The sequence below is a fragment of the Podarcis liolepis genome (assembly GCF_965112155.1).
Source record: "Podarcis liolepis genome assembly, chromosome: 9".
Taxonomy (NCBI): Eukaryota; Metazoa; Chordata; class Lepidosauria; order Squamata; family Lacertidae; genus Podarcis; species Podarcis liolepis.
In genome coordinates, this window is record NC_139564.1 from 31,132,445 (window position 1) to 31,148,254 (window position 15,810).

At 41.6% G+C, this 15,810-nt stretch overlaps 1 protein-coding gene across 6 annotated transcripts in view; it reads right to left on the bottom strand.

Annotated features, from left to right (window-relative positions):
- Positions 1-204: 204 nt before the first annotated feature.
- The window catches only part of LOC310714576 (cilia- and flagella-associated protein 337-like), a 35,371-nt gene continuing 19,765 nt past the window's right edge, over positions 205-15,810 (bottom strand). For 3 of the 6 annotated variants that reach the window (XM_083519972.1, XM_083519971.1, XM_083519973.1), the window contains exons 12-26: positions 14,806-14,908; positions 13,833-13,939; positions 12,727-12,806; positions 12,585-12,642; positions 11,507-11,552; positions 10,410-10,469; positions 9,953-10,115; positions 8,801-8,890; positions 7,408-7,466; positions 6,028-6,169; positions 5,886-5,925; positions 5,135-5,226; positions 3,430-3,584; positions 2,273-2,361; positions 205-1,854 (exon numbers count right to left, since the gene is read on the bottom strand). In XM_083519972.1, coding sequence (XP_083376098.1) covers positions 1,698-1,854; positions 2,273-2,361; positions 3,430-3,584; positions 5,135-5,226; positions 5,886-5,925; positions 6,028-6,169; positions 7,408-7,466; positions 8,801-8,890; positions 9,953-10,115; positions 10,410-10,469; positions 11,507-11,552; positions 12,585-12,642; positions 12,727-12,806; positions 13,833-13,939; positions 14,806-14,908 — 1,441 coding nt within the window. In that variant the 3' untranslated portion in view covers positions 205-1,697. The remainder of the gene's footprint in view (positions 1,855-2,272; positions 2,362-3,429; positions 3,585-5,134; positions 5,227-5,885; positions 5,926-6,027; positions 6,170-7,407; positions 7,467-8,800; positions 8,891-9,952; positions 10,116-10,409; positions 10,470-11,506; positions 11,553-12,584; positions 12,643-12,726; positions 12,807-13,832; positions 13,940-14,805; positions 14,909-15,810) is intronic. The other 3 variants (XM_083519974.1, XM_083519975.1, XM_083519976.1) reach the window with 3 other exon arrangements.

Sequence of the window (15,810 nt, forward strand, 5' to 3'; positions counted from 1 at the left end):
TCGGCTGTGTGCCTGGATTCAAAATGCAGGGCTGAATGAACTCTCCAGCAGGAGAGAGCCCCCAGGATCAGAGTTTAAACTCACAAAAGTCAAGTAGCACTATAGCATGGGAATATAGGCTATTAAACCCTTTTCATAACCTATTTAGTTGCACACATCACTCCTCTCTTTTTACCCCTCTGGCAATGAACAAACCACACACTGTTAGCTTAAAAAGCTTTACTTACAAAATGTTCCAAAAGTCAGATTCATGCATTTATCGAAGCAGCAGCAAGGAGAAGACAGAATATACAGAATGAAAACTTCAAACGCATGCCCTAAGCTTGCTCCTTGATCAGAGAGAGAACAGGAAGAGAAGGCTTCACTTCCTAGCACATCAGAGAAGAGGGTGTGTGACATAGCCAAGTCTGGGAATACAGGTCTATTTTCTTAACCCATTCATGCAGTGACTAGCAATCATGCATATTATGTTTGACTGCAATTTCCCACTATTTTTTCATCTAAACCCCCGCTCCATTTTAATTCCTAATTGCTACTTAAATTAAGTAGGTATCTTACAAAAATCAGCAGATTAATAGGCCATAATTCACAGTACAAGCTTCTCTACAGAGCTGTTATCCTACAGACCAATGTTGTCATTTTTTGAGTTACCTTTCTGTATAAGTGGAAACTTTCCTGCTATCTTCCTTTCTTGCACACAGACACAATACACACAGAGAGATACCTAAGGTTCCAAAACAAGACTGTTTTATTTCCAGCCTTGCTTCGGAAGAGCTACTTTAAACAGCAGTTAGAATACCCAAGGCTGCCAGCTAGCAAGTTCAAGTCAGAAGTGTAAAATCATATTATGAAGAATGATCTTTGCAATTTCAAATTCATTTCCACAGTTTGGAATTTGGAATGGGTTCCTGTGAATATATTAAATTAGTATGTATGAGGAGGACAGAGGCTTGCTAAATTGCATTGCCCAATTAAAAAAAACACCATTTGCTATTTTGTTAGGATAAATTTGTGAATAGCAAAATGGTACAATTCTTGTAAGCTGCAAGGTGACTCCATTTAGTTTTCTCATAACAATCATGTACCTCAAAACACAGAAAAATGAAGGTGTGAATTGGGGAAATCAGTTCACCATAACGGAAGCTGAAGCTAAAGTCAATCAACTGCCATGGCCAGGGTTCTACAGACATTTTATATTTAGCAAGTGTTTTCTTATGTAAATGTGTCTCCATGGGACAGGAGTGTGTTCAGCTTGGATAACCTTTTAGCAGTGTTTAAGTATGCAAAGTGTTTATATGTAAAGGGATAGAATCCTTCATAGTGACATCATGCACAAATGGATGAATATGTCAGTTGATTTCCAAGTGGCAACACTAATTTACCAGAGATTGTGTGTAAAAATTTATAATAAATATTTAAATCTACTTCTTGAACCAGAAGTGATGTTCCCCTGAGACTTTTTTATTGCCACTAGTTTCAGCTTAATCTGCTACTGTAATACAATAATCGTCCTAACCAATGGGATTAATGTCCACGAAGAGGACTGATCTCTTAACAGCCATCAAAGTTCTTTGGTCAGAAAAAAACACATCAGCACACTTTATAAATTCCGCTTGCTTTTTACACATCATACATTTGAGAAAAGTTGCTTGGTTGCTTAAAGGCGGCCTCTGCCCTGCAGCCTGTCCAAGAAGCTGTTAAATTTCCAACTGAAATGGGTCATCAAGTTCTGCTGCTAGATTTGGTTTGTGGAAGGCAAGCTGTGTGTCGGCTAACTCGCACAGTGGAAGAGAGTGATAAGAATTTATTTGGTTTGCATCATGTTGAATAGGTTTCCACTGGAACTGCTTTGATCTGAAAGATAAATGGTGTGCTGTTTTCTTTCTGGCTAGTAGTTGTAAGAGGGATACTTTTCCAAATGACATAAAATTAAGACTTCTTAAATTTGGGAAATTAGATGAGGGAATGGGGAGAGAATAGATTATATGGATAGCTAGGAGTCTGGGAAACTTCTAACAAGGCACACAAAGGGAATGGTAGATGCAAAAAGCAGCTTTTAGAAATACATGTTGCTGCTGTATCGCACACAGAGACTGTGCACTTGAGTATGGACTCATCTGTCAACACAATTTAATTTTCAGTTGTCCTGTGTATTTTATAGAGTGCAGCATTCTATTACGCCATGCAAGACTTGCATATCTGTTAAGCTAACCTAGTATGGGCCAGTATGTTGTCGGTGAATAAAGAGGATTTAAATTCAAGTTGTACACACCTGTGTAGTCTGTCTATCTGCCTTTGCTTCAGTTCTTCAGCGAGTTCATCATCTATTACCATCATTGAAGTGCAAGTGTCCCAAATCATCTATGGGATAACATACCAGTCATTTAGGCTGGGTAGAGAAGTGCCCTCAAAGCACACAGGGAGCAATGATTTCCCAGAAAATAAAGGTTTTTGGTGAAACAGCAACTATAATTACAATGCTTTCCCAGAAGGGAGAAAGGGCTTGTGGGGTGAGTTGGTGACACAATTGTGTGGTATAATTTTAGCTTCGAAGCAAAGGGCGATAGTAGCAGTAGGACTGAGAAAAGGTAGTAAAATGGTTGCAAGGTAGTAAAATACTTTCTATAAAGCATATATTACAGATCAAATGTTATTTTTTGGTTCCAAAAGTAACAAAGTATTGTGTATAACGTGTTTAGCCATTAAATTATGTTTGGTATGTTAAAAGAACATAAATAAAAAGTAAATTTGATTTGAAATTATTTTGTTACAAAGAGCTAGAAGCTGCTGAACTGTAAGGAACCTAGCATCTTATTCTTAAAATTTAAGAGGAGCAGGCAAAAAAAATTAGCAAAACCAGGATAAGCCAACATAATAGCTTTTTAAAAAAAATATTCTGAAAATTATGCTGTTTTCCAGTTCCTCCATGTAGCAAGCAGGCATAAAGCATTCATTTCCATAAAAAGAGCTGAGAAGAAGGCAGAGGACCAATACAGTACTCAATGAACACTTCATTAAATTTTATCCCATTTTCTGATTCTTCATCTTTTTCATTATACTTATCAGAGACTTGCAAAAATCGCAGATTTGTCCAGATTAAAAAAGCTATGCAGTTTCACATCTCAAGAGCTATTGAGCTTGGGGAGGGGGAGTATACTGTTGAGTATTTCATGGGCTGCAGGCCACTTCATCAGATATATGAAATTTTATCCTTAATTATCAAGAATATAATATACCTGGTTTGGGGACAGGAGCCAGATGGCAATGAAGCCAAAGGCTAATGTAAAGAAAAGACAATGGGAGATAGCTAATTTTTAATCATAGAGGACCTTTTGAAATTAATGGACCTAACTTAGTCATGCACATTAATTTCAATGTGTCTGCTCTAAATAAAACTCAAATACTGCCCAGTGATGATAATATTCCTACCTCAGCATCCATCTTGGATTTCTTCTGTGTGTCAAAGGTTCTTGTAGATTCGTGTCCAAAAGAGTCAGAGCTATTTTCTGAACTCGGGTTGGATTCTGATAGTCCCCAAGATGACTTCTCTTTTATGTTCCATGGTTCTCTTTGACCAAATGTACCTTTTTTTAATTAAAAAAAAAGTAAAGTTACTTTAAAATGTTATACTTGACTACCTCAGAATCTTCTCTGTTATGCATATATTCAACTTTTACTTGCATGTAGACAAAGGACTATATCCAACCAGGTTGTCCTGTTAGATAAAAACATCTGCCTGCGCAATGAAATTTCTGCTCCCTTCCTCCCCCAACCAATCTTCTCCAAAGGGTTGGAGAAAACCACAGGACAGATTTGGGAGGACAACAGGAGAGTAAAGGAAGAGGAAGTCCCATTGTGCAGGTGGAAGACCTGCTAACTGAATACAGTGGTGCCCCGCAAGACGAATGCCTCGCAAGACGGAAAACTCGCTAGACGAAAGAGTTTTCCGTTTTGGAGGTGCTTCGCAAAACAAATCTCCTATGGGCTTGCTTCGCAAGACGACAATGTCTTGCGAGTTCCTGCGGGTTTTTTCCCCTCCCCCCTTTTTCTAAGCCGCTAAGCCGCTTATCAGCTGATCCGATCAGCAGATAAGCCGCTAATAGCGCTAATCTGCTAATCCGTCAATGGGCTTGCTTCGCAAGACGAAAAAACTGCTAGACGAAGAGAATCACAGAACGGATTATTTTCGTCTTGCGAGGCACCACTGTAATTTGATTGGATACAACCCAAAATAAAGCTTTCAAAAAACCAAAACCACTGTTACAGTACTCGGGAATGAACAACCACATAAGAACATAACGAGAGCTTGCAGGATCAGGCCAATGGCCCACCTAGAGCAGCATCCTGTTCGCATAGTGGACACCTATGAGCATGCCTGTGGGAGACCTGCAAGCCGGACCTGAGCACAAGAGCAATCTCCAGCCCTATGCTTTCCAGAGACGTGTGCAAAAGCATTACGGCCTCAACCGTGGAGGACAAGCAGTAGCCATCATGGTTAGTAGCAACTGATAAGACTTCTGCTCCGTGACGATGCAGTGGTGATGGTTCCGTTCCAGATGCAATCAGAGAAAGTTTGATGTGGCAAAACAGGATAGGGGTATGTGGGTTGCAGACAGATCATGCAGTGTGTGTATAGTTATCAGTTTGTGGGTGCAACAACTCCTTATTCCTGGGTCCAACAAGTGTTAAAATGTAAGCCAGGCTAGATTCGTGATTAGATTAAGAGAACATAGGATTAAGGGGGCTCTGTGCAATACAGCAAATAGGTAGGGCCCCTCCCTCAACTCACAGATAGAACGCCAAAAGCCAGAGTTTAGAGTTGAGTTTGGTTGTGTTGTGACCGAGAAGAAAAGCAGAAAGGCAGAGCACGATGTTTGATTTCTGTTTGAATTCAAGACTGCTGCTTTGGAGGAAACAATACTCTCTTGGGTTGTTGATGCTGTGAACCCCTCCACTGTAGGCTTAAGTTGTATATATGTGTAAATAAACCTTATATCAAAGAGACCACAGCTTCCACTGTACTCATTACCAAAAGGAAACATGAACCCTGGGTAAGAGCCTGGAATCACACTGCTGGGAGATTGGAGTGGTGTGTAATAATGTATATGTATTTCCACCTAAAATTAAATCTTACCTATATATTCCCCTTTTAGGCTCCACAACTTTGCATTGTAGTCTAAAGAAGTAGTGAGGAGAAGCTGGTGCTCATTCATAAGGCTGATGCTACTCCATTGGAAAAAGAAAATGGGTTTAGTTTGTTATATTGACAACTGCTCTGAAAATAGGCACTGCTGCGGAATTTCCTTACTCTCTTAAACATCTTGTTTCTCAAGTTCTTTCCACAGCTAGAATGGCAATACTCGTAGAACTCCTCAATGCCAAACCATACCCACATGCCCAACATGCGACATCATATGTGATGTCACGTGTGGGGCAAATAAAGATGCAGTTGAGCCAAAAGGGGGATACATGCCATACACAGTACTTTGCCAGCGCAGACAACTGGCTGATGCTCAGGACTTGCAAAGCACAGTGCTGATTGTTGTGGCTTGCAATGGTGCTATGGGAAAACAGATCACCTATTGACATTGTGGTGTCATGTGCCTTTCAAATGCCGTTGTGATGTTGTGTGCCTTTCCAAGTTGGCCCATGGGGGAGGGGGAGATAAGCGCCCAATCCACTGGCTGAATCCAGCTCCCCACTGCTCTTCTACAGGGTCTGTGCTTTCTTACCCAAGCAGGCAGTACAGGCAAAAGAGCTACACTGCCACCACCAGTGCACCATGAAAAGGTGGCCTAAAATGTAAGTAAAGGGAGCTTGTCTCCAATGGATTCACCAGCTCCTAATCTTTCCTCATGGGCCATGTTTTCCTCAGCGTGTCTTACCTGGTTATGCTGCAGTTGTGAGTGTTCCAGCTGTGAAGTACTATTTGAAAAAAAGAAGGAGGGGAGACTAAGGTAAGGACATACTGTACACTCGGGAGCAAATATGAAACTTTTGGGTTTTGAATAAAAATGTTTCTCTCACAAACTGGTGGCTTGGCTTCTGGGCCATTAATGGCATATTCTGCAATGTTCCAGATATGGAGAAAGCCCAGTTGGTCTCCTGTACACAAGAGGAAGTCCTTGTCATCAACTGCCATGTCACTGACTGTGGATCTCTCTTTTGACTGCAAGCAAGGAAATAATAATAATAATAATAATAATAATAATAATAATAATAATAATAATAATACATACATACATACATACATACATACAATCATGTAACAAACTCATCCGTTAGCTGCTGGATTGTAGAAGCTTCAGTACTAAAGTTGTGGCGGAAATGTCCATTAAGCGATGCATTATTTTATTTTTACTCTCTTTCAAGAGGGAGAACTAACAGCATAATTCTGTGATGATGTTCTCAGAAATAAATTCAACCAAGTTCAATGGAACTCGCTCCCTGCCCTGCCTAGAAGGGTGTGTTGGATTGAAGCTTCCTTGGACTCTTAGGAGCACTTCGTTTCTTGTGTCACTTATGGTGAATGATTAGTTTTGCATTTCAGTTGGTGCATGTGGTGAGATTTTAAGTGCAATTTCGGCACACACAGGCAAGAAGTGCCTACGTTTTAAGGCTGTCCTGACTCTTAAGCCAAGCAAACATGTGAAATGCATGCATCCAGCCCAACTATCAATAGGATATTGATTGCACATTATGTTACATATTGGGTTGATTCTAATGTAATACCAACCCATGGTTTTGTGCTATGCAAACAGGGTTGTTGGAGGGGATAGGGTTGTGCATGCCCCACACTCTGTATCTCCTAAAGTAACCTGTTGCCCTCAGGGAGGGATACCACTGAGAGTCAGCTCTCAGTCTAGCTAGCTTCTGTATGTGGAAGCAGCAGGGTGGCATCTTGTCCTTTGTCTCTGATCACAAGATGCCCTGGGCTAGCACTGTCTCTGGGTTCACCTTGATGCTTAGACTACCATCATATGAAAAGTCAGAAGAGGATACAGGCAAAGCCCTAATGCACAGAGCAATCCTATGCATATTTACTCAGAAGTTGATCCTACAGCATGCAACGGGGCTTACTTCCCCAGTAAGTGTAGCTAGCAGGGGTAGGGAACCTATGACATTCCAGATGTTACTGGACTCCAGCATGGATGGTGGTCTGCAAAGATAGGATTTGTGGTCTAGCAACATCTGGAGGACCACTAGCTACCCAGCCCTGGTGTTTAGGATTGCAACCTAAATGAATGTGTGCCACTTCCAGTTATGAATTATTTAAAGATCTAGTTCTTATTTTGTTTGTTTCCAAACTGTTAGGAATCTCACAGCACTAATAAAAACATACAGAGGCCTTACAAATGGAAATTAGCAACATGTAAAACATTCTTCCAGAAAATGAGCAGCACTTACACTAGAGAAATAAGCAAAAAGGCTCCCACGGCCATATATATTCCAGAATGCAATATAACCTGGGAAATAACAGCAATCACGGTATCAATAACAGTATCATATAGATGAAAATGAGATTTTCTGCATTCCCCCCTTAAAGTAGAAGAAGTCTGCCCTGTGGTTGGGGGTGGGGTGGGGAGTGTTGGTTTTCTGCTAGAAACTCTGAAACCTGAATTTTTTTCTCTGTACTGAAATGTTCATTCTGACCCTACAATGGTCACACAATAGGCTCTATACTAAGACTGTTTCAGAAAGCTTTTACAGAGTAACATCCTTCCACAAATCTAGGTACTGATGCAAGGCCTAAAGCCTCTTCTCAATATGCAGTTGGCAGAAGGAAGAAATTTTGAGTTGAATTTCTTAAGAAAGGATCTCCCTTGCTCAAATGCCTGTTTGATCTGAGTGCTTCTTTCAACAGCGCTAATCTTAAGAGGCATTGCCTCTTAAGTGTCAATGATTGAACATCCTGTTAATAATATTTTGTATTTGGGTATCACTCTCAGGTGCTTCAAAGTGCTTCCTGTGCATTAGCTAACTGTCATCCTTACAGTAACCATGTAAGTCAGGATTATTCTCTCTCATATTGCAAATGGGGGGGGGGGGACTGAAGGAGAGAGGGAGAGACTCTTACCTAAAGCCATTGAGTTAATGGCGGAGGTGAGCTTTGGACTGGGAGCTCCACCTGATTCGTAGCTCAGTCTCTTGGCCATGGTGCTGCACCATCAAAGTCACAAGTGCTGCAACTTATGACAGCCTCAGGTGCCATCGGGGTGTTCCCACCCACCTCCCTGCCCTGCTTGCCTGATATTTGGATTGAGAGGAAAGCTCTAATGGCTGCAATGGTAGGTTTTTTCTCCCAATGACAATAGTCGGATCACATCCATACCAACATTTAAAACGCTTTGTTTCTCCTAAGGAATCCCAGGAACTGTAGTTTGTTAAGGGTGCTGGAAATTATAGCTCTGTGAGGAGTAAACTGCAGTTCCCAGATTTCAGGGGGTGGGGAAGCAATGTTCTTTAAATATATGGTGTGAGGAATGCAGCGGGAATGCAAGCCCCCAGCCTCCCAAATAACCTTTCACACAATTGATGGTTGTATGAATAGTGTCTTGCCTAGCCTGGACCTGAAACACCCTTTGGACTGCAGGCCCTTGCACTGCATTGGCAGCCATTTTGAAAGGTTCCCCAATCTGTGAGCAGGTTTTTGGTGAGTACCTGGAGCCGTGAGAAGAATATGGGATCTGAGCATATGCAGGCCTCTGAACCCCAGCCCCACACTAACTAACTAACTCACTCTCTATCTATCTATCTATCTATCTATCTATCTATCTATCTATTTAACTTTTGTCTTTACCTCTAGGTCCACTAGCCACTAACATTGCAGCTGTTTTCTTCTTTTCCAGCCTTGATAAGAGGAAAATGATTTTATTGATGGTTAAATCCTCTGGGAGGGGACAAAACGAACCATGAAAGCATTTCCAGCACAGTCCAGCACAAAGTATTTCCACAATCTCACACCAGCACAGGATATTTGTCAGCAATGCATTTCACTGTTGTAATCTGTAAAGCCAAGCCCAGCTCACCCAGGAGACTCCACAAGACACTTCCTCTCTCACACAGTCTTGTTGCACCGTCAAAACTAGCAAATTTACTACAGCATAAGTTCTTGTGGGCAACAGGCCACTTCATCGGATGAATGAGGTGTTATCCGCAATTGATGGCACAGGTACATATACCTGCAGGTACACAGAAGCTGGCAATTGGGTGACATTTCCATTGTGTGGACTCTGCGCTCCCACAATAAACTCTCACAGGAAGCACCCTCACTCCAGGCTTGAGATGGTGCGCATCTAACATTTACCAACTATGTGAGCAGGCAGGGAGACTGGTGTCAGTAGTGGAGGCAGATGGAGGCCACCTGTGCATATGATTACCACTCCTTGGAGAGCGGCTTTAATTGTTCTGTGTGGGAGGATGTTGCCGTACGTCAGGTAAAGGTGTAGCACCTTGTCACATAGTAAAATTTGCTCACAGCTTCCTCAATCTACTTGGCTCATCTTGTGATTTGAAAACACACCAAATGACTTGGGAGTCTAAGTTCTTTTAACTCAACATTTTGTACTTGGAAATGGAGACCCAGATTAAAAAAAACCCTGTGTGTATCAACATAGCCACTTTCCCCTTTAAAATATGTAGCAACAGCAATGGGGGCTGGAATTTGCACATACTGTGGCTGTCACACAGAATAATATTTAAATGTCTTCCAAGTGGTTATTGCCTGGTCAGCTAGATTTGTGCAGTGGTTGTAGCCCACCGTGCAATTTACCTACTCCAGTTACCACATATCCTTTTTTTTACCATTTGTGGTGGCACAGACAAGAAATCCATTTTTAAAACATTTTCATTACTGACACTGTACATTCTTTGTTTTTCACTTCTCTCACCACACCTTGTGAGTTCTTTTAAGCGTTTATTTTAGCACAGCAAAAGGTCTAATCCTACTCACCTGTTTCTCCTTCCCTTGCTGCTCTGTCTACAGCATGAAGACGGCTGCAGAGATGTCCTGATACCAGATTCCATATGAGAACTTCACCATCAAAACTAGAAGTGGCCAAGAAATGTGGAGGACACGAAGCTACACATAAAATATCGTCCTTGTGGCCCTGTTCCTGCATGGTGCAATGGCAAAGTGGTCATTATCATGCCGTCATTGCCCTATCAAGCACACATGGGGTGTATCTTATGCTCTAAACTAAGAGTAGAGAATCTCTGGCTCTTCAGATGTTATTGGTCTCCCAAGTCTCATCAGTCCCATCCAGCATGGCTAACGGGAAGGGATAACAGATGTTGTAGTTTAGCAACATTTGGGTGGCCCTGCTCTGCTCTAAGCAAATTCATGTAGAAATCTTTTCAACTTTTATTCATGTTTAACTACCATTTCTCACTGCAAGTTAATATCTTACCATACTTCTAATCAAGTCCAGTTGTGGGTATGAGCCTTCAACGACTTCATCATCAATATCCTGAAATTAAAAACTTTTCAGTTCCATCTTTGGTTCCAGAGATTCATAATTCTTTCATGGATAAACAAATTTATTTTTTACTTAAACATAGGTTAATAATGTGTGTCAAAGCAGTGCTACTGGTACTACTCATATTTCTAGAAAAATGCAATGCTGGAGCTATAGAAACTGAAAAATATTGTCAGATAACTTTGCCTTTCATTCACATCCATGCGGTAGGCAGGATCAGCTGTAGACACAAGACAATTCTGATTTGGGGTGGGGGAGCCATATAATAGAGATTAGAAACATAATAACAGCCAACTGGATTAGACCAAAGATCCATATAATCTGGCATCATACTTAGAAATGAGCATAGGAAACTGTTTTATACCAAGCCACAAAATCAATCCAACGAGATGTGTATTGTGGCAGCAGCTAACCTTGGTTTCAGACAGAAGTGTTTCCCAACCCTACTTGGTGACTGAACCTAGGACCTTCTGCACATAAAGACTGTGCTCTGTCCCTGAGCTACAGTCATTCCCCAAAACTTCCTCCAGTGACCCATCAGATGCCTCGAGGAAGCCTACATGGGATATCTTGAAGGAAACACCCCACTCCCAGTTGTGCTCCCTGGCATTTGTTAGAAGCATTCTGCCTTTGAACATGTAGTTGTCATTACTAAGTAATAGCCTCCAATAAACCAGTCATACTTATGCACATATAGACATCACACTTTCTGTTTATGTCTGCAGTATTAAGAGGGAATGGGAACTGTTCATACTACTCAAAGAAGTCATCGGCTGTAAGGAGAAGCTCTATGAACTGATTGGACAAAAAAATTTCCAGAAACCTGCTCAGACTGGTGTCCATTATCCTGAACAAGTCATTCTCCATATTAGATGCCTGTCCGTCTTTCGGGTGCACAATGCTGGTATAGTTATTCTGGGCTTCCAATTTCTTACTGAGTTCATTGTGGAACACCTAAAATTTCCCATTTTTGGCCTTCCCAACATCTTATAGTGGAGCAACTAAACTTAACATTAATTTATACTTACCAGGAAAATACTGATCTTCCTGCCCCATCCAACAGAGATGATGTATCTTTTAAAAAATTGAAACATGTTATTTAAAGAGGACAGCTAATTCTAATATAACCCCTTTTGTGTTGAATCCTAAAAGGAAAAAACTACATAAGCAGCGTGGCATCACTGATTTTCATATGTATATAAGAATTCAGAAGCTAAACAAACAATGGCTTATTTCGCGCTGACTGGCATGATTTATCATCCTTAATCTACCTGTACCCACCTTCACAAATGTTACATTTATTTTCAGCAAGTGTAAGGGCTATAAACACACGACAGTGGTACCTCAGTTCTTGAACTTAATCCATTCCAAGAGTCCGTTCGACTCCCGAAACTGTTTGAAAACCAATTGGCACGGCTTCCATTTGGCTGCAGAAGCTTCTTGCACTCAAGCAGAAGCCGTGTTGGACATTTGGCTTCCGAAAAATGTTTGAAAATTGGAACACTTACTTCCGGGTTTGCAGCGTTCAGGAGCCAATTTATTTGACACCAAGGTACCACTGTAAGTGCCAAGGTACCACTGTAGGTTTAAAACACTAAGGTTGGAAACCCAAACACTCAGCTGCAAGTATGCCCCATAAAATTCTTACTCGGAGGTAAAACTCTATTTTTTATTTGCCTTACTGCCAAGTAAGTGTGCACAGGAGGGAGGAGAAATCTGTGTCTTCCCAGATGTTGTTGGACTTGAAGCCTAGCTCCAGGAAGTATAGCCTATGGTCAGGAATGATGGTAAATGGAGTCTAGCAACATCTGGAGGGTCACAGGTTCCCCACCTATGCAAATTGCATACAAAATATGCACAGTCTTTCCTGAAGACTTATTGGATAACTTGATTTAACCGCAGGAGATTCCATGATAGGTTCAATACTTTTCTATGCTTCCAGAGTTTGTGTGTGTTTCAACTGGCTGAATTGTCTGATACGTCCATCTTGCAGGTGTCCAAATTATTCCTATAAGATCATTCAGTAGAGACCTCTTACCAGCTTACTTGTATTTTCTTAGCCATTTATACTTTTCATTTTTAAAATAGTAACAACATCCTTTGTACCTGTTGTCGTAAAGATCAGCATAGGTGCAAGCAGTGACTTCATCAGCTGAACTGATAGCTGAAAGAGAGAGCAAATGATGATCATGTTGCAGTTGCTGGCAAAATATCAGAGAAACTAAGAGGCTGGCCATTAGCTCTCTACCTTGCTTAATGGTATGCATGTATCCAAGGGTGCTGCTATCCCATTTCTTCAGACTGCCATCTGCGCCGCCAGTGATCAACCTAGACAGCAGGGGGAAACTGTTCGTTGTAATGGAATTGCAAACTGGCAATTGAATTAATGACAACCGACAGTCTAGAAAATTGTTGGTAAAACTGTTGTCTATTCAGCTTACTGGCTTTGTACCTCCTGCTGATCATGCTGTGCACACTGCATTGTTGATGCTTCCCACCCACACATATCTACATCAATCTTCTGATGCTCAGGATCAAGTATTGGCATGGTTGGGCATCTGTTGATGACTCACCATCCCAACAGGGAACCTGCTGACAAGAGCTCCCTAGACCTGCTAACAGTGAGAAAGTAGGCTTGAGGACGAGGAGTGGGGGGGGGGTGTCCATAGATAACAGAGCAGACATTGATAAACTTAACATCTGCTCAGTCCATGAATGCATCAGAAGCATTTTCCTACCTGGATATTATTACCCACCCGCCCTCCAAAACAACTAACTCTGAAAGAGCTCAAAGTTTGACAGCTGGAGAATATCATAATAAGGAGCAAGGAGAACACAACTCAACTCTACCTGTATCTATAGGTGTGGCTGGTGGTACCTACCTGCCAGAAGCATCTCCACATCTTTCCAGAAGGCAATGGGACAAGGTGGCGGGGAGATTGGTGCAGTACCAATGCATTCAACCTCCTTGCACCCTTATTCTTCCACCTTCTGGGAAGCTGAATCAATGCACATCCTGGGAGGTCAGGTAAGCGCTGCTGCCCCTCCCTGCTGGCTGCTCTTGTATATCTATCTATGTGTGTGCATGGATGCAAGTGCGTGTGCATATATATTTCTAGACTGCCCTACACAATACAGTCCCCAGGCGTGTGCAAAGCATTAAAACACACCAATACCTATTTCTACAATCAATTAGGACATTGGTACAAACACAGAAAACAGCAACAAATACGACACAAACCAGCCTCAACAAATTATACCTCTTTGCCTCCAAAACCCTGGTGGTGGAGGTGTGCTCTTTGGAGGTTAGAAGGTGTAATTCTGTTAATCTGATGATAACTAGATATTGAATACCTCTTTCCAATGGTATCTAAGGCCATGCAAGTTACAGCAGCTCCTCCGTGAGCTTCACACACTTTAACAATCAGCTGTCCAGTTTTAAGATCCCACATTTTTATAACCTATTAGAAGAAATAAAAGGGATAGGAGTGGGGAACTGAGGACTGATCTCTCTTCTCTCATGCTGAATAAATAAATAAACATAAAGCGAGGAAATCAGGAAGCTTAAAGGTCACAAGAAAAGATGCCTATAAACTATTTCTAAAATTCAGAATAAAATTAGCATTAACTGTTGAAGATGCAAAAGTTTCACCTGAACTGGGACAGCAGGGAGTAAAGGCATCAGAATCCACCTCTTTGTCCTAAAGCTGGCTTTTCAAGCACTGCTTGCTACCACTTGGGTATGGCAAGAAATCCCAGAAATTTCTGCCGCACCTATTAATATGTTTAATTCTTATAGGGAGAGCAGGTATTTCTGACACCCAAAAAACCAAACAAGTTTTAAATTGTTTAAGGGTTCTCATTCAGCATTGCCACAGTGGACCTTTTCAGACACAGCCTTTATGGACTAATAAGCCACAGTTTATTAAACTGGGAATGAGAATTAGGCCCACATGCTCGCCACCACTGCTGCTTCCCTTCATGTGGCAGCTTCAGCACTTTGATTCTGATCTGCTGAAGTTTACAGGTCTCCATGACATCTGAAATGATGCACTGTGTCATAAAGCTGGTTTACAAACCAAGATCTTAAACCACAGTTGTAAAAGCTTAGTTAATAACTTGATATTAAGCCACAATTTTGGACATAGTGAGAAGCTGTAGTTTAAAGAGGCCAGGGTCAATGTTCTGAAGCCAGCCCAAAGGGGGAAGGCAAGGCAAAAGAAGAGGGACTGTGTGTACTTGATACTAATTCTATGGCTAATAAATGATGGTTTGTAAGGCCAGGAATGTTGCACACAAACTGGGTCATAGACTCAGGGTTACTTACGGAGTCTTCTGAGCAACTAATCACATGCTGCAGTTGCTGGTTATACTGGCAGCAAAAGATAGGCTTGTTATGGGATGTGCCTGAATCTTGGTTCTGATTCTCCCTGAAAAAGATAACCCCACAAGATGACGAAGAGGAGAGGTACACTGGGGCTGTGTTCAAATTTATGATTTATGAAGCTGTGCATGAGTGCCATGGATAGGTGACCTCTTCCTGTTGTGCGCCAGCTTTGGTGTGAAGCTCCTGATGTGCATTAAACTAGAGTCTCTTGCTACATCCAGACTGGGGACACTCTGCCTTAATGCCAGGTAACAGTTCACTTTCCTGGTTTGTATGCTAACACTCACCCAGAGCTCCCTGGTTCAGATGCAACAGAAAACTCTGGCTTCATGCACACAAGGATTTGCATCAGGAGGAGAGAAGGGGTAAAGGAGGGCACTGTTTCATGGCTTCACAAACCAGTAATCTGAAAATGGCCGGTATATGGACATGTTTTAATCTCAATATATTTTGCACAGCAGGCACTGAGTTCTTTTAATGTCATGTACTGGAGAACTACATGACTAGGAAAATATCTGACTCTGTTTTTATCTAAATCCAAAAGAGATACACGTGGGGCCATAATCAGGACTTCTTATTTGCTTGTGATGTTTTGACCACTTCGAGTGTCAAAACGAGAATGACAGGCAGTGGCGTTGGGGGGCCTTGCTCTAGAGCAGGGTTTTCCAAACTTGGGTATTCAGCTGTTTTTGGACTACAACCTCCATCATCCCTAGCTAGCGGGACAGGGGTGATGGGAATTGTAGTCCAAAAACAGATGGAGACCCAAGTTTAGAAAACCCTGCTCTATAGTATATTTTGATTTAAAAAATGCTGTTCAAGTTAGTGCTCGCATAACGTATGTGTTTTTGATGTCTCTTCTACATGGAGCAATGTATTGGTCACCACCCATTTGATTTTATGTAGCAACATTCAAACACACTGCCCATAGAAGAAACTATGCAT